Source organism: Melanostigma gelatinosum (genome assembly GCF_949748355.1).
Source record: "Melanostigma gelatinosum genome assembly, chromosome: 13".
In the NCBI taxonomy this organism is placed as follows: Eukaryota; Metazoa; Chordata; class Actinopteri; order Perciformes; family Zoarcidae; genus Melanostigma; species Melanostigma gelatinosum.
In genome coordinates this window covers 15,417,898-15,440,275 of record NC_136646.1, presented here as the reverse complement: position 1 = coordinate 15,440,275, position 22,378 = coordinate 15,417,898, and the positions used below count along the sequence as shown (strand labels likewise).

At 43.7% G+C, this 22,378-nt stretch overlaps 1 protein-coding gene across 1 annotated transcript; it reads left to right on the top strand.

Annotated features, from left to right (window-relative positions):
• The first annotated feature begins 1,294 nt into the window (after positions 1-1,294).
• On the top strand, positions 1,295-15,118 carry LOC306787203 (cdc42 effector protein 4-like). Its single transcript, XM_079282288.1, has 2 exons — positions 1,295-1,410; positions 12,143-15,118. Exon 2 carries the CDS (start codon positions 12,238-12,240, stop codon positions 13,288-13,290), a length of 1,053 nt encoding a protein of 350 aa, XP_079138414.1. The 5' UTR covers positions 1,295-1,410; positions 12,143-12,237; the 3' UTR covers positions 13,291-15,118.
• Positions 15,119-22,378: the final 7,260 nt, after the last annotated feature.

Below are 22,378 nucleotides of genomic sequence, written 5' to 3'. Positions count from 1 at the left end.
GCAGCTTGTTCCTGGACAAGACTCTAGACTTGGACTCTAGAGTCAAATTCTCATCATGAAGAATCCTGTTCTCCCATTCGCTAGTGGGACAGACCGGGAACACAGCCAAAGGCAGGAAATAACTTTTTGAATGTGTGTGATGGACACTCTGCATGCATCTCATTAGATTGCAGATAGGTATAGGCTAACACTATACGTCTGTAAAAGACAAAAGAGAATCGTCTTTCTGTCCAGGTAGTGGAAGGACGTGACTTGTGATGATTATCAACCATTCACACATTCCTTTCTCTTGAGCTCAGGGTGAGCGTGCACAGCCCTTGGGGTGTAGGTTAGCTGCTTCGCGCTCATTTCCATCGCAAAGGGCCCTAATGAGCGGTCAGACAGAGGCCAGGCGACCAGCCTGGAATACACATGGTCAAACAAATGGGTCAGTCATTCAAACAGGCCTTTGGTGATTGAAGAACGTGAAAGATCCATGAAAGACTTTGAACCGCTCTCCTCAACATGTAAATAATTTGATTAAAATATTTGAAACCACATGCTTGTCCTTTAATTCTGTATATGACTGATTTGCCTTATTCTAATTGACCCAGATTTTGGATACTTTTCTGGGTCTTATCTATTTGCCTTGTTAGCTCGGGTATGCCATTCATAAAAGCCATGCAAAATGTATGAGGTGTCTTTAACTTGCACTGCATGCAACTCCTCAAAAATGTCATGTAGGGCACTCGCTGACTTCCTTTGTGTCCGGTGTTCTCACAGAGGCTGACGATGCGTTTTCCCCCTCTCAGTGACACAGTTTTAGAGAAAGTGAAGGAGTGGAAACACAATACTTTGGTTGAAAGTATGACACTGATATTTGCAATATAAATACATCCTTAAATACAGAATGTGTTCTTGACTGGTGGAGAAGATGAGTTTATGATTTCATTTTTCTTATCTGTTACCCCACTGAAACATTACGGAGAGGTGGTGATGCAGTGTGATTTTTTTCTACTTGTTTATTTTTTTAAATAATGTGTCATTAGTGGTCATGACGCAGACCCCGCATTTAATTGAGGGAAATGAAGCTGAGCCTGTCTGAGGGCCCCCATGCTGGCAGCCTGTGTCTTTAAGCAGCCATGTAAAGAGGGCGTGTTCAAACACACTACCCAGGCAGCAGGAGGCATTGTAGTGAGTTATTGCACTCACGAGCAGCAGCACCGCTTCTGTGGATGCGGTGACAGCATAAGTAACATTTCTGTTTAAAAAAAAAAAGAAGCGAGCCTGTCTGTCTAGCCGTTTGGATTTCCTGAGAGTTTGATCTCATCGCGTCACGTCTCCGTTGGTTTGATGAATGCTGCCCCCATTGTCAACCTGCTGGGGGCCTAAAAGTGAAGCAGCACCCGGCTTTATGAATGGGGATGCTCGGTAAGTGCGCGCGCGTCAATGTTTGTACTTGCACTTAAGCTTCACCACACAAAATGCACCTTTCTATATTTGTTGATACAGCTCGCATGTGTATTTAACAGAGCCGCTTCATGTAACTGTTCGGTAGAGCGCGCGGGCGCACAAGGCAGCTGACGCGTTTGTGGTCAGCTACTTATTGTTCTCCTGCCAGTGACCCACCCAGAATCACAGGCTTGCCTTCATGTCAGCGAGTGACCGCACCGTAAACGCAAGAGTGCTGTCAAATGGACACTTATAAGGGGACGTGGTTCAGTCGCTGAAACGTTTATTTGTGGTGTCGCGAGAATTGAGCTGATATTTCTGCAGCTGCTCTCGGCAAGAATTAAAACCTTCATAAGCGTGGGGTGCTTTGTAGCAAAAAATGATTCCTCATTTGTACTCATCACCTTTCACCAAACGAAAACTCTCACAGGCCTCACATGAGGACATATGTCCAGCTTCAAAATGATCTAAATGAGGCCAATAATGTGTTAAAACCAAAAGATCATGCATTATGCCCGGTCTTACAGTGCACGCCTGTCCTGTTTGTCCAGTTTGTTACCTTGTATCCTTGAGCCTGTCTGTCTGTCTGTCTACTTGGCAGAGCTGTTGAGTTTCAGTTCAGTCTCGATGGCATCTGATGAGCTCATTGACTGGCATAATAAAGTGATAAGGCCTCGGGGTCAGTAGGCCATACTGATAAGAACTCCTCACCAATTGTTTGAAGAGATAATGGTATCAGATATCTCTGCTTGTGAGGCAAATTGTCTGGCTTTCTTTGTTTACAGAGGTTTAAAAGTGACATTTGACCCGTCTCATCCACAACACGCAGAGGGCTTTGTGAGATGTCAACTTGTTCTGCCCAGACGCTGTGATGGATTTGGGTCGACGACACAGCAAACAAGCAATCCTCATCTCCAAGATTTATGTGCCACAGGCTGAGCCTGTTTACTCCCCCTCCCCCCCCCCAGAAGTGCCTCTGAAATTCTTTTCAAGACATGCGACACACTCGACCAGCCTGCACAGGTTCTGCTCCCTCTACTTTCCTCCGTTACTGAAATTACAAAGCACCTAATTGCCTGCAGGGGACATGTGTTTAAGTGCCTGAAGGTGAAAGTTATCCTTCCTCTGTGTGGTGTTGGACACTGCCAACCGCTCTGTTATTGGACAGCAGCGTAGACTTCATTTGCTGGCGCACAGCCCAGGAAACGCAACCTGCTCAGAAAGTAGTTGACAGCAACTTCTGCGGTGGCCCTGAAGTGCAACTTTAGACTGTTAGTTGTGGCTATAGTGAGTGTAAGGCAAGGCAGGGCAAGGCAAGTTTATTTGTATAGCACATTTCAACAACAAGGTAATTCAAAGTGCTTCACATAAAACCATTAAAAGCATCAAAACATCAAAAGAAAAGGAGATTTAAAAACAATTAAAGAAACGGTGTAAGAAATAAAATTCAGTAGTAAAATGCAGAAATGCAGGAAATTGATTAATATATGAATTGAATGTGGTTCAATTAAAGGCAGCAGCAAACAGAAAGGTCTTCAATCTTGATTTAAATGAGCTGAGGGTCTCAGCAGACCTGCAGCTTTCTGGGACTTTGTTCCAGATATGTGGAGCAGAAAAACTGAACGCTGCTTCTCCATGTTTAGTTCTGACTCTGGGAACAGAAAGTAGACCGGTCCCAGACGACCTGAGGGGTCGGGATGGTTCATAAGGTAGCAGCAGATCAGAGATGTATTTTGGCCCTAAACCATTCAGTGCTTTGTAAATCAACAGCAGGATTTTAAAGTCAATTCTTTGTTGGACAGGAAGCCAGTGCAAAGACCTCAGAACTGGAGTGATGTGATCCACCCTCCTGGTCTTAGTGAGGACTCGAGCTGCAGCGTTCTGAATCAGCCGTAGCTTTCTGACGGACTTTTTACAGAGACCTGTAAACACACCGTTACAGTAGTCCAGTCTGCTGAAGATAAATGCGTGGACAAGTTTTTCCAAATCCTGTTGAGACATAAGTCCTCTAATCCTTGATATATTCTTCAGGTGATAATCGGCTGATTTTGTAATTGTCTTGATATGGCTGTTCAGGTTGAGGTCTGAATCCATAACTACACCTAGATTTCTGGCTTGGTTTGTGGGTTTTAACATCAGTGACTGAAGCTGAGCGGTGATTTTCAATTGTTCGTCCTTGGTACCAAAAACAATTACTTCTGTTTTATCGTTGTTTAATTGAAGAAAATTCTGGCACATCCAGTTGTTGATTTGTTCAATGCAGTTACCCAGCCCTTGTATTGGATTATAGTCCCCTGGTGACATAGTTATGTAGATTTGTGTGTCGTCTGCATAATTATGATAACACACTTTGTTGTTTTCCATAATCTGAGCTAGTGGAAGCATGTAGATGTTGAACAGAAGAGGCCCCAGTATTGAACCTTGGGGAACACCACATGTCATTTTAGTCAGCTCTGATGTGTAATCAGCTACAGACACAAAGTATTCTCGGCCCTTCAAGTAGGATTCAAACCAGTTAAGTGCTGTGCCAGAGAGTCCCACCCAGATTTTTAGTCTTTCTAGGAGTATGGCATGGTCGACCGTGTCGAATGCAGCACTGAGATCTAGTAACACTAAGACTGAACTTCTGCCATTGTCTGTTTAAGTGGATGTCGTTGAAAACCTTAACAAGAGCAGTTTCAGTGCTGTGGTGCTGTCGAAAGCCTGACTGGAAAAAATCAAAGCAGTTAATTACGGTCAAGAAGTTGGTCAGCTGTTGGAAAACCGCTTTTTAAATTATTTTACTTAAAAATGGGAGGTTTGATATTGGCCTATAATTTTTCATCGTTGCGGAGTCTAAACTAACCTTCTTTAGGAGTGGTTTAATAACTGCAGTTTTTAGGGCTTGTGGGAAGACACCTGAGAGAAGGGATGTGTTTACAATTTGTAAAAGATCAGTGGTCATGCAGTTTGAAATATTTTTGAAAAAGTGTGTTGGTAGAATATCCAAGCAGCAGGAGGATGACTTCAGATGTTGTATCATGTCTTCTAGGCTTCTACGGTCGATTGAATGAAATTGTGTCATGATATTTGAATGGATGTTATTCAGAGATCGGGACAACACATATCCTGTGGTTGGTGTGGAGGCACTGACTGCTTGTCAAATTTTCTGAATTTTGTCAGTAAAAAAGGAGGCAAATTGATTGCATGCCCAGGTGGATTGGAGCTCAGCAGCTACCGACACTGGAGGGTTTGTTAGCCTGTCGACGGTAGCAAATAAGGCGCGTGTATCATTCTCTCAGGACACAATTTATGGTTTCCTTGACTCGTAACATAAAGCAACAGTTATTTAGTACGTTGCCCCCTACCTTTTTTATTTTTATATAACCTTGTTGTCCCAACATCAAATTCTAAGGGCATCTCATATGTCACTGTGTGAATGCTGTGTTTGTTCCTGTCTTTTGTTTGGTGGCATTGTTTCCTAGTCTGATCCAGCATGCTTTGCACTGTGTGCTGGTAGGCTGGTGTTCGTACAATGAGCTGGAGGAAATGTAGGTTTTTTTTTTTGTCATCCGGTTTCCTTGTTGTAATATTGAGTGGTGTTGATATCAGCGTAGCAGAAGACAATGCCACTGTACAAATGTTTTGATGGCTGACGAGAAGATATTTGTTGACAACAAATTAACAATTCTGCCTGAACCCTTTTTTTGGGTACTTTATTTGTATTAGTTAGATCTTGGGGGAGAATCCGTGCACGGTACACTTATTATCCACTTCAAATTGAGACTGTTGTCGTGCACAAGTAGAGTAGTGTCTTGTATTTTCTAAAGAATGCAATCTTTGACAAAAACAGCCCCTTCACTGTTGAATAACGACTTCTTCGGCTCCCCTCAGCTTGTGCAATGTCTTGTTGCTCTGACCCCTTGTAATTATGGCACACAGACACTTTAAAGCAATCATTTCCCTGCATTCTTTCCATTGACTAGCGCAGGTTTCCTCTCAAGTTTTTCGAAATGCAACCTCACCCCTCTACAGTCTGCCCTGGGTGACGATCCGGACTCTTGGGCCTGAGGCCAGAGCTCTGTCATCAGCTGTGACTCAGCTATCCGCTGTGGTGAAGATCCGGCTGTGTTCAGCCACTAAAATTAATGTTGTTGAACCAGCGGCGCTCCATGTACTGATGCATGTTGCACGTTATTGTTGTTGAACATGCAGTGCCAGTATGGGGCCCACAGCTCTGTAGGTTATTAAAACTATTGTTTGATGGAGATATGAGCTGTGTTTGTTTGGTTAGCCCATCAGTAACACAGTGTGATGCAAGACATGGAGGCCTTGTTTGTATTACGATTGTTCAGGAAGGGCAGACTGAGTAGATTTCCGGAGAGATGGGAGGGTTTACCGCCTCATTTTCTCCCTGCCCTTCCTGCGGACGTACCCCTCAACACGCTAACAAAATTCTTTGATCCGTGCTTTTAGTAGCCGTTTTGAGGTCACTTGTGTTGGTCACTTGGCTCAGTGGTGAGTTGTAAGATTCATGCGCAGTCAAAGAGGGCCCAGGCGTCTTTTTGTGGAGACGGGAGCGGTTATTAATGACCTGGAGCTGGTTCACCTTGCCGGTCCAGCTGGACGAGAATGAAAAAGCTGGGAATGTCTTTAGGAATGTACCATTACCAAACGCATCCAAAGTGATGTTGAGTGGTTATTTCTGGCGTGCTCTTTTCTCTTCTGCTCATTCTCTCATTATGGTGAGATACTCAAAATGCTGCAGTGGTGCCAATGTCGGTCCATTTGTCTTTGGATGCCATGCCCAGTACAAGGACGACGTGGAGGAATGCTGGCTGCCAATTCAGTCGCATGGTTGTAACTTTCATTCCATTCAGAGACGGCGGTGAAATAGACGATATTGTTTGTGGATGGAAAGGCATTGTAGATCTGTGACAATGATGTGCAACGGAACACTTTTCATTCTTGAGTGCGTCGAAGCGGAGTACGGCGTTCTATGTCTGCCAGCCGCTGTTTGTGTCTGTTTTATAAAAGCTGTCAGTTTCACCAAGGCGGAGGACGGGGAGAAGGAGATGGGGTGTCTTGTGTGGAGGCTGTGTCGGCATGTAAACGTGAAAAGAGACGAGTCGTCTCCGCTCGTGTATCAAAGGTCAGCTGGTACACGTCGAGGTGACTCGCTGCAGGCCGATTCTCTGCCATGTACCCTGTCGTTGGTTGTCGGGCTTCTTTTGAACGTACTCTGCTCTGTTCTGGTTATCATCTGTGCATCACTTTTCCTCCTCTCTCGTTCATCTGACCGGCTCGTGTAACTAAAACTGCTTTTCCACTTGGACAAAAAACTCAAAACATCCATGAACATCTGGCTTTTGCCTTCAGTGGGAACGGTGACTATTGGCCTTCATTCCTGGGCCAAATTACTCTGCAGTAGTCACAGGTATTTATCGGCTCCGGGTTGGCAGTGATGGAAACATGACACCCGCGGGAACTTGTTAATTCTTACCCCTTTTTGCGGTGTGATGCCATGTGACGCTCTCGTTGAAGTGGATATTTTAATAAATAAAATCAACAGGGATTTGGACAGTTATTGTAATATATCATCATACAAAACATTCAATTGATATGCTCTCCTCAAAGCCACCAAACTCCAGTCAGACAACACAGTAATTTGACCTCGCTGACCATCCAAACACCTATCTCGACAGAAACAAAGTAAAACTGAAAATTGTCTCTGTTCGTCTTTCCCACGTTCCAACAATCACCAGCTCTGGTTTGAAAGAGACTGAATAAGTAACAGATGTAAAAAACAAAAAGAAGAGTATTCACTGTTTAGTAATTAACTGCTTCAGGTGCCGGGCGTCGTGTCCGTGAAGTGAAGCTTGACACGCCAGGGAAAAAACCCAGAAAGTCCCGTGCTACGGCACGACATACTCGGGAAATCAGTCTATCGCTAAATTATTTAAGCTGATTTGCTGTTTTTAAAAAGCCACATGTACACGGTATATTTGATGGGAAAAGGGTATAACATAGACTTTTATAGCTGCCCTATTGCTAATGCAGCTACACACTAAACATTAACAGTCTGTAGTTGTGTAATCATGGACCAGTAAACTGAATGTTATTTTTAAACACTGCTGAATTTGTCTGAGTTTGTTCTTCCAGCTCAATCTTCTTCCCTCAAATATTCCACTCGCTGATCAAAGGATAGCTACAGATTTAGTACTTATTGATATGAATGCCAATTTCTTTTTTTTTTTTTTCTTTTTTTTTTTAAGCAGGGAAGCTCTAAATATCTGTTGTGCTTTGATCCTTACCGAGCAGAATGTCCTGCTGGGTGAGGTGTGACATTAGCATAACAGACCGCCTCACACCAGCTTGCCAGGTATGAGTGGGGTCGGCAAAAAACACAGCTGTCTGCGCTTGAGAAATACACACAGGCAGGCTGTTTTTTATCTTCTCCTTCCTGTCCTCAGAGGCGTTATTCTTGTTTTTTGGAGGAACTGTATTAGTATCGAGGTGTTTTTAGTTGAAGGTGTTCTCTCATTTTGGCTTTCCTGATTTAATTAGATTTAGATTCAGATTGTAGGGCTGCAACTTATAATTATATTCATTATTGACTATCTGTCAGATTTTCTCAATGAATGAAAAATGTCCAACACATTATTCCAAAGTCAAAAGACACGCCTCCAACTGTCTTGTTTTGTCCAAAAAAAAATCTGCTCACGTTTGCCATTTTTGTGTGACAAACTAGGATTGCTCTACAATAAAAAAAAAAGTGTCTGTCAGTTGTTTCAGCTTCACAAAACAACACAGCAAACACGCAGGCCAACGTGGGCGTGAACATGGTCTGTTTGTTACGGCATCCCCATCCTTTTCAGCATTTCACACTGACAGATTTTTGTATGTGCCTTGCTCTTTCCACCACAGAGGATTTACAATTCGACCCAAATGAGCCCTTGGCTTTCTTGCGGTATTGGATGTGTGGTGAGTGGCATGGGAAATGGGGTGGTATGGCAGGAGGGCACTCGGGATACCCTGTAGGTCAACAACTCGATCTGAATCAAAACACCACAAGCAAACGGCACGCCGCTTAGCCCGAGTGCGATAAAATGGACCATTTACTGCTAAATCTGGCTCTTGCGTAAGTAGGAGGGCTTTATTTGCAATTTTTCATTGGAGCAGTGTGTTTTCACCCGTTGCGCAGAGGGCAGCATCAGCCTGTATCTGTTGTTCCCTGTCTGCATGATTGAGAGAGAATGTGATTTCCACTGTTTGTCCTTGGGCTGCTGCTTCCTAAATGAGACATTCAGCCGCACTAACTGAGTGCATGGCAGATACCTATCTTCGAGAGGCCATTTGTCTGCTTAATTACTGGAACGTGTGTGTGTGTCAGCCCTATTCCTGAACAACACCTCTTGCTTGTGTTGCCCGTTTAAACATCTGGCCATGAATGAGAGTTTTTTTCATCAACAATTTGGGTGTCTGCAAATGGTTTTGTCGTCAGCATTTTCAGATATCCAGAAAACCAGCAACTTTTTCACACATATTAGGTTGCATGCGGCCTCCCAACCCCCAATGTCATTTCACCCCGAGGCCGTGTGGTTGTCCGTCCAGGTCAATGACTTCAAACACGCGAGACAGAAAGCCTCCACTACTGCAGCAGCCACCCTCTCCCAGACAGTAACGTACACACTGGACTGATAATCCACAAATAAGATCAGACAAGACCTCATACAAGAATACCTAATTCGGGAAATGGTCCATTAGTCACGTTTGAATGTGTGTCTGTGAGTGATCAAGTGTGGACTGGCCTAGTGTGAGAGAACTGACGAGAAGGGAACATCTGACACACATTTTTCAGGTTAGGTCTCGTGTCGCACATATAAATTCAGATTTTTTCTTCGTGTTAGCTGAGCTGTACAACCTCAATTGCTGCGTGTTGATGATGTGGGTGATTTTTTTTCTTTTTTAGTGATAGCATCATCTCTTTCTTCACTTCCTGTGATGTAGCATCTCTTTACAGTGCTTAGAAATGGCTGTATAGCATTTCCGTTAAGATCCAGAATTCTCCTGGGTGAATATACTCCGGTTCCAGACTCCTCTCTTTTATCCCCCTTTTCAGTAAAAAGAACACATTCCTAAGTTATTGCTGTGCTCTTCCCTCACAAGCAGTGGGTTTTTCTTCCCATAATGTAGTGGCTATAACCGTATGATATTTAAGCCCCCCCCCCTTAGACCCAGGCTAGGTATTTATATTGATAATTGAGTTATGTGATCTATAAACAGAGCTAACATTACATTTCCCATCACATCGTCCCCAGTGTGCTCAAGTTTATCTCATTATCTGTGTATGCATGCATTCACTGCTGCGTTTTTACTCAGCAGTTGAGAAATACCAAATCTTCAAAACCAAATGTCATTCAACAGGCTCAAGGTCTGAAGGGGTGTGTGTGTGTGTGTGGGTGTGTGTAGAAGGTTTCCGATTTCGCTGTCAAAATGAAAAGATGCAGATGTGCCTCGTTTGCACGTCTTGTCGGTTTCGCTCCCACATTCTGTGTTTCCCATTGGCTCGCTGCTGCAGCCAGACCCCGAGTGTTGTGAAAGTCTGTTTATAAAGTCAACCCCCCCCCCCCCCCCCCCCCCCCCACTGCTGTGACCCTGTAGTTCCCACGCTAACTGCTGCCTTCTCCGGCCATTTTCCATTTTCTTTAAATTCACGTGTACATGCACACTTACTCAAACATACACAGAGCTGTAAATGTAGCGGGCTGTGAGTCAGGTTTAAGTGCTAAAGGCCTGTGCTGGATCGGGTTTAGATTCAAGCCGATGAACAATCTGCCTGGTGGTCGTCTCAACAGTGCCCATTGCAGGAACATGGGCACTGTTGAGCTGCTCAGCGTTATCCCGGCCTAAGGGGGGTGAGATGTAGGAGTGGGAGGCGGGCTTTCACCGTCTCCCCTTCATCCGCTGGTTGTTTTTCTTCGCCTGATTATGCCACCCAGAAGCAACTCGTCAGAAAAAAAAACGACTTTGTTTTTTGGCTGGGTGTGAATTATTTCCCTTATTATTTCCCCAAAAAAAACAAATCAGAACATGCAGCTTCAATAATAAACATGTCTCTGCGAGAGAGAGAGAAAAAACAAACAGTCCTTGTTTGTGTGTTTTGGCACAAAAGCACAAGTTCGCGGAAAGTTTTCACATCGTGTTCAAGCCTCAGTCAAAAAGTCTGCATTCGTGTTCCTCTCGATATAGATACCTCTATTTCGTCGCCTGCAGCACTGGAACGCTTCTGTATTTTTATACATCCCCATTTTTTACCATTAAATTATACACTACATGGACGGAGTGAATGATTGAAAACATAGCAGACGTTGCATTGCTTGAAGCCTTCAACAGCCCCCTGACAGGAAATGCTTTTTGCTTGCTTGCAGGAGGGTGTTTCTATGGAAACAAAAGCAGGTGAGGGCATTAACAGGAAGAAGAGAAGACGCTCAGCTGGAGGGGGGGCCGGGGTGGAGACAGAAGAACGAGGTCAATGTGCAAAAAAAAAAAAAGAAAGAAGCATTACAGCCTAAATTCTCCAACGACACTTTCACCAAAAGCAACTTCAATTTATTTTGAAGCCGTGCCGGTAAGAAATCCAAAATCAAGGTTCTGCCGCTGACTTTTTAATGATCTTCCTGTGTTAGCATGGGCAAACAAACAAAGGGGCCCTAAGTGCAAAGCAGAGAGGTGCACAATGCAGACGGCCAGCTTAGTGCTTTCTGCAGGCCTGCTTACGTGTGACCGTAGAGACTTTCCACCCACGAGTCAGAGGTGCACGCCTTTCTGACGTCTGTCTGCAGAAACTGCTTGCGTTTCAATTTTTGCAGACCACCATGACGGTGTTCGTTTTAATGTGTGTTTTATATGCTGGCATCATGTATCGCTAATGAGACACCCTGCTCCCGTCCCCCGGTGCAGCACCTGCGGAAGCAGACTAGCTGTCAGCCTGTGGTGAGGTTTCCGCTGTTTGGGCTGCATGTTTCAATAATGCAGAAACACATTTCGCTCAACTGTCAGTCACAAACCTCTAGGGGCTTAAACACGGCGTCTAACAAGAAGGAGGAGAATGAGATGGCCCGGGACTTGTTTCTTTCTCCGGTCATATTTTCACATACATTTGTCAAAAAACTTCTTAGGTGACTGTTGAATCGCAAACTCGATATTATTGCTGTTCTATAATTGACTTTGTCTGTGACTAGAAGATAAGCTTTTGGTCATGTACCGAATGCCGTGCAGTCAAAGTTGAGCTTCACAGCAGAAACCCCTGGCAGCCCTCAGCTGTCCTTCTCCAGTTCATGTTGGTCTGTGGTTGGTGTTTGGCTCTTAATTATAATGCCGTTAAAGCAGAATCCTGTGGTGTTCCCCGTGTTGTTTTTTCCACAGAGATGTTGGAAGAGTGCTGCTCATCATTATGGAGCTGCATAGTTGGTGGTTTATTAAAGTCTTGTAATTAGTGGATCATTAGAATTTTTTTGTGTTTTGTTTTTGTGACGGAATTAAAAAGCCAAATGTGAATATTCTGCACGGTGTAATGTGATGTTGTGCAGTAAATTGATATGTCTACATAGATATGTCTTGATATGTGTTTTTTTGATCCCGCATCACATTTTGACAGATGATTTAAAGATTTGCATTTTTTTAAATTTAAATTCTGTGTATCTTATTTTATTCAATTTTCATTTCTCAGGTTCCCAGGCTGACTGTGATTGAGGCCCCTCGAATCATTCCAAGGTCCTTAAGAAGGATTATATTCAAGATTTGGAAAGTTCTCTGTGCAAAGCCATGCCGATCCTGAAACAGCTCGTGTCTAGCTCCTCCCAGAGCAAGCGCCGCTCACGCATGGACCTGACCAGGGAGATGATCAGCGCTCCGCTGGGCGACTTTCGCCACACCATGCACGTAGGCCGCAGTGGTGACGCGTTCGGCGACACCTCCTTCCTCAGCACGCGCTCGGGGGAACCTCCCCCCGAAACCAGTTTCTTCCCCCGCTCTCCTCGGCCCGGCCTCCTGTCTCGCACCTTCAGGAGCAGCAAGCGCTCCCAGTCAGTGACCAGAGTAGACCAGCAGAGAGACAACACCCTGGTGACACCTGGTGGGTCCCCCACCTATGTGAAGAATGCCATGTCACTTCCCTTCCTCAATGGTGAGGACGGAGGGGACAGTCTTCTGGCCAAGAGTTTGTCCTCGAGTCCTTTAAAGCAGCCCGGGGAGGTGGATGGGAGAGGCGCAACTGCAGCTGCTCACTACCTGGAGCTGGAAGAGCAGAGCTTTGGTGAGCTAACGGAGCTCCCAGAGACCTCCCACCACCACTACGGCGGTGGAATGAAGCACGCTGAGTCGGTCATGTCTTTCCATGTCGACCTGGGACCCTCCATGCTGGGTGACATCCTGGGGGTGATGGAAAAGGAGGACGATGATCTCGGCTACGAGGAGGGCAAGAGCAGCGAGGGCCGTGCCTCACCACCTCTCAGCACCCACGGCGAGGAAGAGGATAGTGTGGAGAGAAGCAAAGATGAGGCTGCAGAGGAGGAGGAAGAGGAAGACTCTGCAGAACTGCAGCAGCAGGCCTCTATGCATCTAGACAGCTCTGTAGATCTGGGGCTTGAGAATGGAAGTCCCTACACCCCAGAGTACACTCCCGAGACTCGGCCCAAACATTTGCAGCATCTAGACAGCTGCTCCATGTCCAGCTCTGGCTCTGCTGCCCTGGACGAGAAACCAAACAGCCAGACCTGTGCAGGAGATACAGACAGCGCCACTTTCAGCGCTCCGCCAGAGGAGGAGAGCAACTTCTCCTCCTTCCTGGAAGATGAAGACGATGAGATCCGCGTATGAGTCTCCGAAGTCTTCTAAAAAAAAAAGGGACAGAGCTCTGGAAGGGGAGTATGTGAAACTAGCAAGTGCTTTAACAGTGTGGATTTGCAACTGAACAGAAATAAGACACTGTTGTCGGGTACTGTGGGAATGGGACTGTGAAGAAGACGGAGGACGCTGACTTTAGGTCTGCAAGGAAAGAGTCGCTGCTCCTTTTTGGAAGACAGTCAGACAGCCTTACCCTCCACTGTCTGTCAACCCGGCGCTCCCTTTTCAACACTGAGGGAACTGACATGGAAGAGCAGCCACTCGTTAGAAAGAAACTTTTAGGAAAAACACTTTCCATAACTGAAGCTCAATTCACGCTTTGTCTCTCTTTTTTTTCTCTCACTTGACGTGTCATATGGCTTTTCAAATTTGGTTCGCCTCCCTTCTTGTTGTGCTTTCTCTCACTGGGACATCATGAGGCCTGAGCTGAACAGAAGGCCTCTATCACCACAGGATTACTGGTGGGTATCTTGTAACAATAAAGGGGGCTGTGTTTGTCACTGGAGTGTGAAGCCCTGACTTGAGCCCCTTTCATCTGAAGATGATCTAGTACAGTGCCAAAGATCTGTCAGTTGTCTCCCTTATGTAACTCGGTGTCCTTGTGACAACTGCTCACAGGCGGCCTTTCCCTGCTGTAAAGCAGGACCACAAAGCCCAAAACCAAAATTCCCTTCTGTTTTTCATTCACTGTGAGCGCTACACAGGCTTACCCTCAGTGTACATTAGAGAAACAGGGCTGTAAAGCTGAAGGAGAAGCATTGGCCTGCATTAACTAAAAAGAGCCTGGTGTTACTACAGGAAGCCAGAGGTGTGAAGAGTGGCCCACTGGGGGAGAGGTTGTACACTGTTTGTCTCTTTTCCCAATGAACAGATTCTTTTTTCCCTCTACTCTGAAGCCATACTAATGATGATGATGATGTTACAGATTTCTGATAACTGACATGGATTGGCTATCTTCCACATACGAATGTTATTTACAGTTGAAACTGAAACGTTTGATAACCACTTCCTTCCTTGTTTTCGTACATCCGAGCAGCTGCAGTGGTGCAACTGAACTGTTTAAGAGACGTTGATCCTCATTCGTCCAATGGGCTGCCTTTATGTACAGACAAGTTTACACTACTTTGTGAGGAGGGCTTTAGGTTATTTATTGTGCAAAATCAGCAGGCACAATTAAGCCGGACACTACTAGTATTTGGCGGTTAATACCTGTTGTGTTTCATTTTTATCTTTGAAAAAAAAAAAAAAAAAAAAAAAAATCTTTGCTATGTTTGTATTGAGTCTGTTTATAGAGTAGATGAAGAGGACCGACACGGCCAGCAACAGCAAGAGAATTAAAAAAAGGTTGCTATTTTTCTGCAAGTTGCGTCGTCATTGCAGCTCGACTGTATCTTTTGCATCATTAAAAGCTGCGGCCTGAAGTATTGAGGCTCAGTTGCGCTGATTGATTTCACTGCCTGAACTGAAACTGACAGATGTGCCAAATCTCAACTTTCTAGCAAAAAAGAATTCTACATTGTGACGCTCAAATTTGGGAGAGCCTGTCAAATCTGTTCCTTCTCTGTATGGTTATCACTTCTGAATTTAAGTTTAAGGCGGAGATGTGTTCTAAAAAAAAAAAAAAAATGTGCATAACTGGATATTTATATTTCCAATCACTCAAACACTACATAATGTATTCGGGTAATTTCTGTGGTTAAAGGTGTGTGCGACTGGGAAGTTATCATTGTTGCCCTTTCTGTATAATGTTGTGTATTATGCCTTACTGCTTTACTCTTACTTTTTTCTGTATTATCCAAAATAACCTATATTTTTCAATAAAATAAATCCTGAACATCTTTACTCCTTCGTATTTAATGCAGCTTGGTCTCAGAGCATCAGAAGAGGATGTAGCATAAGTGCTACTCCATCAGCAGCATTAACAAGGGAATTCCGAGACTGCCCTTACTGCTTCCTGTCACTTTGCTTTGGCTCTCCCAGAAGAGGAAGGAAGGAAGCGATTGAGGCCTAGTTGGATGTCATTTTTAATACAACTAGTATTGCTATAATGTTAGTACAGCAACTACTTCTGCTATAATTGCTACTTTTACTACAACTAAAACCAATTCAACTCCAACAACTTATCCTACTAGTTGATCTGATACTAGCTACCAAATGTTTGTTCAATTCGCTCTACTTCTTTGTCACCTTCAAGTCCTTCTGCTCATCCAGAAGTCTGGACAAAACACAGCATTTACCAAAGAGATAAAGTCTCTCATGCTCCAATGCCAGACTTTAATTCACCACTTTTTAAACAGATCTTTTCAATCAGGAAGGACAAGGTAGATTGTATAACACAACACACAGGTAGATATGTTAGACATTAATAATCTGAATATGTAATCACAATGTGCCTTTTGTGACAATGACAAGGAGACAAAAATGACTCGCAATGAATAAATTGAAACCTTCAATGTCTGTCAATCCTGTAATTTAACAACAAAGATAACAAATAATAAAACAAAATGCAAATAAAAAAATAGAACATGCACTCAGGTAGTCAAGTGGTTTCAACACGTACTCTGTAATTTCCCTGGTTAAACTAAACGACATGAAAGCCAGACTGAATAGATGTGTTTTTAGTTTGCTGTTCAGCTGTTCTCAGATCCTCCTGAAGGCTGTTTCAATGGCGTTGAGCCTAATGGCTAAAGCAGAGTCACCAAATGTTTTTGTTCTGCTTTGGGGAACAGTTAAAATATAAGAACCAGAGGATCAGAGGGGCCTTACTGGTTAATAAAATAAAATAATTTCTGAGAGGCAGTCTGGTGCAAAGCCATGTAGTGCCTTATAAACCAATAAAAGAACGTTGAATTATGTACGAAAAATAACAAGTAGTTTCATGATGACATTTCATTTTGATACATCGTATGCTTCTATCTTGAATGCAGGCTACATCCAATTCAATCATATACATAATACATGTCAGTCTTTAATTGCAAAGTACTTTTCATACAAAACGTGTGCTTCAAACAATAAAATATGTAAAGGCTATCATAAGGCTGTGTGTGTGTTAAATCAAAAAGAAAAAGGTGTGACATCCGTAGTCTTGTCACGTTGTGAATTGATTTAAAAGTAAATGGACAGCTGATGCAGTTGTGCCAGACGTGATATCTAAATGACGGATCGGCTGTGGAGGATGTCTCAATAGGCTTGTTCGGGTTGAACTGCGCCTCCTGGACAACATCAGCAGCAGGAGGTGATGACAGAAAGCTGGGGGTCACATGACAGGAAGTCACAGAAATATTCACATACTGTTAGATCCATCTGTTGCAAACTACATTCAGATACTTTTATATTTCTTTGCAAATGTAGATGTGGAAATACGTGTGTGTATCTGGTATTGTAGTCGATCCTTCATTCTTTATGTCTGCCTTGTAAAGCACTTTGTAATTGCTGCTTGTTTTGATAGGTTTTATATAAATATCCTTTATTATTATTATCATCATCATCATCACCTACTCCGCTCACATCTCCCGTGGTCAAGACTAAGACGCCAGGAAAGGGGGCGAGGAAAGGAATCGAGGTCAACTGGGAGATGAGAGATGGTGTTGAATGGTCATCTCTTGTGGACAAACAGCACATGTGGTCTAGTGGCAAACCCTCTGTTGTTTTGAGGACTACAGTATGTTTGCCATTTTGAAAAGCTGTACTCTGTACAGTATATTGACACGGTGATTGTATAGTGGGTTTAGATCAGGGGTCTCAAACTCCCGGCCCGCGGGCCGAATTCGGCCCGCCACTTCATTTTATGTGGCCCGCGAATCCGCCAGCAAAAAAAGAAAAGTTTAAAAAAAAAAACTTATTTTTTTTTTTAAGTTAGACTAATAATAATAAAAATATCCCCAGTCGAAATGATGAGATAGAAAGTCGAAGTTATGAGATTGAAAGTCAAAATGATGAGATACTTAAACACAGTCATAGAAGCAGCTCTTTGGCTGGTTACTGTACATTTAACATGGAAATGTATTGTGAGTACATTGAAGACTACTTTAAACTGTGAATGCAGAGAGTTATTTAACAATATGTTACGAGTAGTGACATTTACAACCGGCCCTTTGCGGGCGACCATGATGCTGATGTGGCCCGGAGTGAAAATGAGTTTGAGAGCCCTGGTTTAGATGCATGTAAATACAATGTATGTAAATAAAACAAAGCCCATAAACAAATGCTTTCTAATTGAGAACAGCTGCCATCCATTCAAGCATAACCAAAAAGTTATGTCAGGCCAATCACACCCAAAAAGCACCTGAGCCTTTATTTCTAGGGTTGTCTACTGTAACCCTTCAACATCGCAGCTTCAGAAACCATTTTTTCTTAAAAAAAACTCTTTAAAAGTTGTTCACAATTCCCTCTCCAATATCTATTTTATATTTATGTGAAACATCTCATTCAACTCTATTTATTCAGTTTATACACAAAAACTACTTTTCAAAAGACTAGATTTGAACACATCTATTAACATTATAATTGACTTTCACCAAATACTCAATCTCACTGAGCGACGCTTGAACGCATCACAATGGAACTGAATGAAACCTCCATTAACAGCTGTTGCCTCATTATTTACAACAGGAATACGCTGCCAACAGCTAAAGTTAAGTAGCTCTCCTCCTGCTTATTTCAACACAGATTTGTTGTAACGTTGTAGCATTATCAGGGGGGAAATGCGTTTAACCACAGGTGTATCGTACACCTTTGCACCTGCGCAGAAGCCTACCAATCGGGCAGGATGTAAGGATAGATGATACAGGATCCAGCACTTCAGGCTAAATACATAAATAAACATGTAAAAACGAATGGCTAAGCCAACCAAACCAAAACCATCCGACCAAATAAAAATTGGGCTTTTCAAAGTAGTTATTATTTTGCTCACGCACAGTCGCAGGTACCTTGTGCCAAACCCGCCGCTGCTTTGAGGATTACCCATAAGTCTTTGCTGTTACTTCTCTATGTTCTCAATGCAGGTGAACACATGTGCAGGAACACATTTTACAACAACAGGGGGCGAAGTTGTCCCATAAAGCGGGATTTGAACGGGAACCTGAACCTTTTCAACATTTCAAACGTGTTACGTTAGAAAGTGAAGACGTGAGTGAATTAGCAATTTTTGCAGTATTTTGTAGTATATTTGCAGTGAGGAGACCAGAAATACGTAAAATGGCTTGGATCTCTAAGGGTTTAAAAACGCCGTAGTATGTAGTCAGTCTTGCCTGAGAGATAATAAAAATGAATTTTACTTCTCACTTTACACATTTGTATTTACTGCACCACCTTCATTGTTTTTGTACTAAATGTATTTGGCTTGAAATGTGCCAACATCCCATCTTATATTAGCTTAAGTAAAAGACACTTTCTTTTGAAAGGGTGTCGTGTGAAATTTCCACCAATGACAACTTTTCATTTACAACTATTCAGGCTCTACTTTTATAATAAATATATATTTTTTTCTGATTCCTGTTATCACTTTTTGGTGTACTTTGCTGTACAGAATGTCTTTGTTACCACCATCATCTTCAAAGTTATGAAAAGAAACATGGCCATGTTTTGTTCTTGTTTTGTAGGGGTGTCTGAAAAACGAAAGCCCTTTTGAAGATTTGTGCCCATAATCAAAATCCCGCCCCTGGATGGAGGAAGGAACGTGTATATAGAGAGCTGTATTTATAAAGAGGGGTGACAGGTCATTCTTCTGGCCCTGCTGATTGGAGAACAGATGAGACTGGCAGTCATGTAAGACCAGGATCCCACTCATCATCACAGACTCACAACTGTTCTTTGACTTTTGACTTTACTGACCGCACTTTGGCTTTTTCACACATGTCACTGGACCTCTCACGGCTCGGTCAAAGTTCAGCGCACACTGCCTTGTTAACACTACAGTTGCAGACAGTTCAAGGTCCCACCCTGCATCACCGCTCCGTATTAAAACTGCATGCTGAAAAAACTCTGATCCATTTTTCATTGGTGTCTTTTTTTCCAATTCAATCTTTCATCTCCACTTCGGGGGATCTTTAATCTCCTTCCACTTTCAGTTTTTCACAGTCACATTATACCAGCTTCCAATCTGCCAGAGGGCTAGAACAAGTCATTATTCTTACACTTGTGGTAAAAACAGGCCATTTATATTGATTGCTGTGGTCAACACAAACCAGTGGGGCTATTGATCCTACTTTTCTCTGTCTGTATGAAGTCATTATTCTCTTTAGACATTGTTAGTCTTTTTTTTTGTTTTTTGCTTGTTTCTCTGAGAAGGAAAAACTAAATCTGTACTAGTCACCACTTTTGCATTAGTTTCGAAAAGTCTTGTTTCTTTATCACCGCTTTCAACTGAATTATTTATCTTGTGCTGAAGGTCCAGCAGCAAGCAGCAAATCACTCACTGTCCTACAGCTTGTTATCTACTGCCATCTAGTGGTTCTATGAGGCGCACATCTGGTGATGGGTGTGTCTGTGAAATGACTGGTTTGACTTTAATTAAGGTAGTAAATGAATCTCCTTTATATCTTTGTGTCATATTGCACCCCCAAATCATCAGGTTGATCCTTGAGTTTTGTTCTATTGTTTTAATTGTTCAGTGCTACGCCCACATTTTATGCAGACCTACACAAACATAGTTGCAAAATAACTCACCACCGAGACTGTCAAATGAGATTATTTGGATGATTTGGAGGAATAGGCAGGATTTTCCCCCACATTTGAACCTGATACCGGAGACGGCATATTTGTTCAGGAGGCTCAGCTCACCCCCCTCCCCCCCCCCCCCCCCCCCTCCCCCATAGAAAGTCATTGTGAATCGAGTCTGCCTTGCAGCTGTTTCTCCCGCTCAAACACCCTGGATGCAGTTTCTCATCTGCTGTCAAATGTCATTTCCCTTTGGTTTCAAACTCACTTTGAAAATCATATTTTTTTTACTCAAGCCGCCAATGGGAGGCGCTCATTGCCTTTAGGTTTATTATGTCAGAAGCCCCTGCCGGGACCCACAACCTTTTCCGCCAAATTCCATCAGCAGACTTGCTGCTCTTCCAGGCAGGCCGACGGGATGCTGAAATCTGGAAAGTATTAAGCAACCTGCTGGTGGAGGGGACTGGGGGGGGGGGGGGGGGGGGGCTGATGAAGGAGGGAGAGAGGGGAAGTAAAAAGTGGGGGATGGGGGAGAAAAGAAACTGAATACAAAATTGTTCATATACCGCCCTTTGCCTGGCCCTGCTCTCTTTTCCCTCCCACACACACACGCACTCACACGCATTAGCGTGTGAGCTCCCCCCCCCCCCCAAACAAATCCACACCACTCCCCAAGCAGCTCCAGCATTTTTCTTTTATGTTTGCAGTATTTTGCTTTCCTCCTTTTTTTTTAATGGGCCATAAACAAACACCCGTTTCTGCTGTGTAGTTCTGCACTGAGTGGGGGGGGGGGGGGGGGGGGGGGGGGGGTGGGGAGTGGGTGGGTGTGTGTGGGTGTGTGTGTGTGTGTGTAGTTGTTTTGCTTGCCCTGAACTGAAAAGCGAATGGTCGAAAGCCATGGCACTCGCCATGTGATTGGAAGCGAGAATGAAAAACTGGATGGCGTCCATACATCCTTTCCCATGCTTTGATGCACATATCTTTGACCAAATGTATGCAGAGTGTCTGGGAGGGCTCACTGTAACTCCAGTGAGAAGGCCCGCCCACAAGAAGACGTATAGAATCTGAACCGCGCCAAGTAACATTCGGCATTGATGTTTTTATTCAAAATCAACCCTTTCTTCATTCTAAGAGGAGGATAAAGTTGTCGATTGTTGACAGTATTTCACAAAGTTATTATCGCTGATGTCCATCATGTAATACCATAAAGATATCTCTCCTTGGCAGTCTTGTTATTGATTAAATATCAACACTTATTGCCAGAGTAATTTATCCTGCCTTTTCAAACGCTCTACATCGGCCTTTACTTCAGTCTGCCAAGTGACAAAACAAATTTTCCAGCTCCTGTCTTTCTTGTTCTCCCCCCTGTTGTTGAGCAACCGGCAGTTTCTTTTATGAATCTGGAGATTGTGTCATGGATTCTTTGGGTTAAATCTCCAGTGTTGAAATAGGTTGTTCCATTCCGCAGAATCACAACTGAAACCATGGATTCAAACGAGATCTTTTTGCTGTTCATGAACAAACAAACCGCCGGAATAATCTCGTTTTTCTTTCAAAGTAGTGATTTCAAAATGAACGGATTAAGAAGTCAACTTCTGCCATGATTCTGCACTGATAATGTGAACACGAAGGACTCATTTTTTTTGCCATGAATGCAGAAACAATGATTCCTCCCTTCATTTTGCATTCGTTCCTTCTGTCTGTGTGCCGCTCTGCTGACCGTGTCTCACTCCGCTGAGAAGAAGCGCGGTTCCTGCAGCCATGTGCGTCCCCAGGAGGTCTGGCCTGGCCTGCATTCAGCCCTGACCACATAGAATAGGGCTGGGGGGGGGGGGGGGGGCTCTGCTGCTCTACACCCCCTCAAGTCGGCCAGACGCCACTTCCCTTCCAAGGTCTGTCCATGGCTGCCTTGACAGTTAAGGAAGGAGAGCACTGATGTAGCCCCACACATACCACACCCCTCCGCAAACCCACACCTTTAGGCTGCTGGGAAATGTAAACGTCCTTACGCAACGCTTTAAGCAATTATTGATCATTTAAAGTCCAAATATCAAAAGTCTTAAATTTAGAGTTAAAAGAGTTCCACGTGAAAAGAAACAATTCGCTTTCTGTTCATCTCTGAATGTAGCTCATTGGTGCGAGCATTCAATTAATCAGTGAACCCAGGCTTGGTAAAAAGAGGCTTAAGATGTTGATCACACAGCAAGAGTACATCCTTGCCAACATAGACTTGGCGCCATCCCAACAGAGGCTGTCTGTCCACATAAAGCCCTCCTTATTGAGGAGACACTGCATGCCCACTGTGGAGCAAACTACTCTAAGCTGACCAGGAAGGGAGAGGTCACAAAGGGTCACATCCCATAGGCCAGCTTTCAACTTTGACCTTCCAGTCCTTCTTCAACTT